This window comes from Cynocephalus volans, chromosome 17 (genome assembly GCF_027409185.1).
Source record: "Cynocephalus volans isolate mCynVol1 chromosome 17, mCynVol1.pri, whole genome shotgun sequence".
Classification (NCBI taxonomy): Eukaryota; Metazoa; Chordata; class Mammalia; order Dermoptera; family Cynocephalidae; genus Cynocephalus; species Cynocephalus volans.
In genome coordinates, this window is record NC_084476.1 from 4,780,339 (window position 1) to 4,783,533 (window position 3,195).

Sequence of the window (3,195 nt, forward strand, 5' to 3'; positions counted from 1 at the left end):
GCAAGAATGGGGTGGGGGGTTGAGTGCACAGGAGGGACCTGCGGACCCGGCACGCAGGAGGTCACACTCGTCTGTGCGCTGTGTGGGATGCCTTTCCCAGGGTCCACTCCCCCCACCCACACACACCAGAATGGGTCCCAGAAGGAAGGTGGCACCGGCACACAGGGACGCAGCCTACTCAGGGGACCAGGGCCTTCCCAGCCAAGTCCATCTCAGTCTCTTTGGGGATCCTGAAATGCTGCACCAAGCTTGGGGCCATGGTCAGAGCTGGCCAGCACACTGGCCGCCTGCTGCCTCTGGACATAAGAGGAGAAGATGGGTTCCAAATCCAGGTCTCCTGCACTCCAAGAGCAGGTCAGTCATGGAGCCGCAGACATCAGGACTCGGGGGGACCACAGAGATGTAGGGGCCCCAGAGGCGGAGACACTGGCCAGAGCCAGCCCTGACCAGAATGGGGACGCCAGCCCGTAGCAGATGCTCTACTAAAAAAAGCATTCGATCAGTACATAAACTGTATCTGGTATTTAAAATAGGATTCAGTTTCCAGTGTCCTGGAAAATCCAAAGCCCTCACCTCTGGCTCAGCCTCAGGAGTACCCGGGGGACCAAGGAAGGCCAAGGTTAACCCTCTTCAAGGGAGACAACCTGGGACCCATACAGGGGAGGGGGCCTGGACTGCGTGGGGTCCCCAAGAGGGTCTGGAGTCTCTGTTCAAACAGGTTCAAGCGAGGCGACAAACCCCTGGACCCATGTCCTGTGCCTGTCCCCAGGGTGTTCTGGCACTTTCTGCTTTGGAGCAGGGCTGAGAAGAGTGGGGGCCTCAGGGGCCAGGAGGAGCATAAGTTTAGGTTCCACAGTGGACACCACGGTGCCCACGCAGCCCCCACGCCAACTAGCCTTCCTGTCGCGGTGCCAGCCCTGCCATGACCTGTGCCTGGACGTAGCGTGGGCCAGCGCCTCCCGTACACAGACACCTGCAGGAGCCCTGCAGGCATTTCCAGGAGACGGGACTTACCTGCACCTCCCGAGGGCCCCAGCCAGGAAGGGGACGTGGTGGGGGCTGCATCCGACCCACGTCTGTGTTCTCAAGGCCTCCCACACCCAACACCACGTGTCTGTCCCTTTCTGGCCCCCTCTGCCTCCTGCCTGCCGTCCATCTAGGCTGCCTTCACACCGCCCCTCCCCGGATTCTCTTCCAGGAGCTTTCAGAGCTCAGAGATCAAGGGACGTGTCCAGAGTCTCCTGGTGTGCAGCGGGCGGGCCCAGGTCCAGATGGCTGGCTGCCTGTCCCAACGCCCCTGTTTGGCTTTCTGACCAGCCGGGGGAGGGCCATGGCCGTGGGGGCCTTTGGCCACATTCCCAGTGTGCACAGAATGTGTGGGGACAGGCCAGAGAACGGGCTGTCCAGTGGGGGCTGGAGATGGCAGAGCAGCGAGGGGTATAAAGGGAGTGGGCCGCGGCCAAGGTGCCCACCAGAGAGGATGACACCGCTGCTCCTGCTGAGCCTGGCTCTAGCCCTCTCTGCGGCCCAGGAGTTCAATCCCCGCATGGTCGTGCAGAGGAACTACGACATGGCCAGGGTGGGGCTGGGCCCAGGACCTTCTGGGAGGCAGGGGGGCCAGGCCTCAGGGCACCTGTGCTCCCTCAACCTGTGACAAGGGCAGCTGCTCCCCGGGAAACCCACCTCTCCTGTCCGAGCTGTGACAGCAGCCAGGGAGGGCAGGAGGAGGCCGGGAGGACAGAGGGGGACAGGGTCCAGCTCCAGCAGGGAGGCCTGAGCGCCGAGCAGCCAGGGCCGTCCGACGGACTCTGCAGTCCTCAGAGCCTTTGTCTTCAGGTCGCAGGGGTCTGGCACTCTATTTCCATGGCCTCGGATGACCTGAAGCGGATTGAAGAAAATGGGGACCTGTGGGTCTTCATTCGGAAAATCGAGCACTTACAAAACGGCAGCCTGAAATTCGACTTCCGCTTCATGTAAGCGTCGCCCCTACCAGCTGGTCCTGGAACCACCGGAGAGACCCTGTCCCCTCCCAGCCCCTAAGCAGACTCGCGCACACGCTCCCATCCCCTGGGGGCACAGATGTGGGGCTGGGGGCAGAGAGCGGGGCCGGATCAGCCTGCTGCCCACTCTCCCCTGCGGCTGGGGCTGGGGCAAGGGGACAAGGGGGTGGAGGGGCCGGGGCGCGGGTGGAGCAGGGACGCTTTCTGCCGTCAGACCCCTTGGGGGCTGGGGCTCTGCTCCGAGCCTCACCCCAGTCTGGCTTCCAGGGTGCAGGGGGAGTGCGTGGCCGTGGCCGTGGTCTGCGAGAAGACGGAGAAGGACGGGGAATACTCCGTTGCCTGTAAGTGGAAGCCAGATTCTTCCCTGTCTGACAGCCAGGAATTCCCTCTTGCCAGGGCTGTGGCCACTTTCTGGTGAGCACTGATTTAGGGGACTTTATGAGCCCCCTGGCAGCTTGACCCCAAAGCCAGAGGACTCTGCCCGGCACCAGTGCTGCAGGATCTTCTGGACCAGCCCCTCCTGGGAAGCCCCTGGCCCAGGCTGCCGAGGAGGCAGGTGCTGTGCCGGGGCTCCGGGGAGGAGAGCCACGGAGGGGCCATCGGGGGCTGCAGGTGAGATGGGCAGGGGACCACAGTGCCGCTGCTGCCCACGCCTGTCACAGAACCCGGGGGACGGCGGGGCTGGGGGTCAGGGCAATGCTGAGCGTGTCTCCACACAGATCGGGGGGAGAACAAGGTGCTGGTGTCGGAGACCGACTATGACCTGTACGTCACCTTCTACCTCCAGAACATCAGGAACGGCACTGAGACCCACGTGCTGGCGCTCTATGGTGCGCCCCCCTCTGCTGGGACCCGTCCTCCTCCGATGTTGGGCCTAACCCTGGGGAGGGGTCTTGCCATGGCCCTGAGGTTTGGGGAGGTGGTTCCCACCAGCTGGTTGTACCCCCAGATGCATTATTGGGATGGGGTAGCTTCAGCATTCCACCCCCAGCCCTACCTGGCACAAACCCCCTCTCTCTGGCCAGGGCATGCCCCTCCCAGCCTCGTTACTGCCTGAGTCCCCCCCAGGCCTCCACACACATGGTCCCAAATCTGTCCCCAGGACGGATCCCACAGCTGAGCTCCGCCTTCCTGGAAAGATTCGAAAACACCTGCAAAAAATATGGACTTGGTTCACAAAATATCATCAACATGA

The 3,195-nt window shown here is 62.9% G+C and overlaps 1 protein-coding gene across 1 annotated transcript; it reads left to right on the forward strand.

Moving 5' to 3' along the window:
- The first annotated feature begins 1,480 nt into the window (after positions 1 to 1,480).
- On the forward strand, positions 1,481 to 3,195 carry LOC134365449 (epididymal-specific lipocalin-9-like). The gene is made up of 5 exons (XM_063081547.1): positions 1,481 to 1,579; positions 1,837 to 1,973; positions 2,268 to 2,341; positions 2,720 to 2,830; positions 3,140 to 3,195. Exons 1-5 carry the CDS (start codon positions 1,481 to 1,483, stop codon positions 3,193 to 3,195), a joined length of 477 nt encoding a protein of 158 aa, XP_062937617.1.

What these genes read in the sequence shown, in the direction of transcription:
- LOC134365449 (XM_063081547.1), top strand. Translation starts at nt 1,481, where the DNA reads ATGACACCGCTGCTCCTGCTGAGCCTGGCTCTAGCCCTCTCTGCGGCC. An exon ending in AAATTCGACTTCCGCTTCAT is followed by an intron (nt 1,974 to 2,267) that starts GTAAGCGTCGCC and finishes TCTGGCTTCCAG; the next exon opens with GGTGCAGGGGGAGTGCGTGG. An exon ending in CGGGGAATACTCCGTTGCCT is followed by an intron (nt 2,342 to 2,719) that starts GTAAGTGGAAGC and finishes GTCTCCACACAG; the next exon opens with ATCGGGGGGAGAACAAGGTG.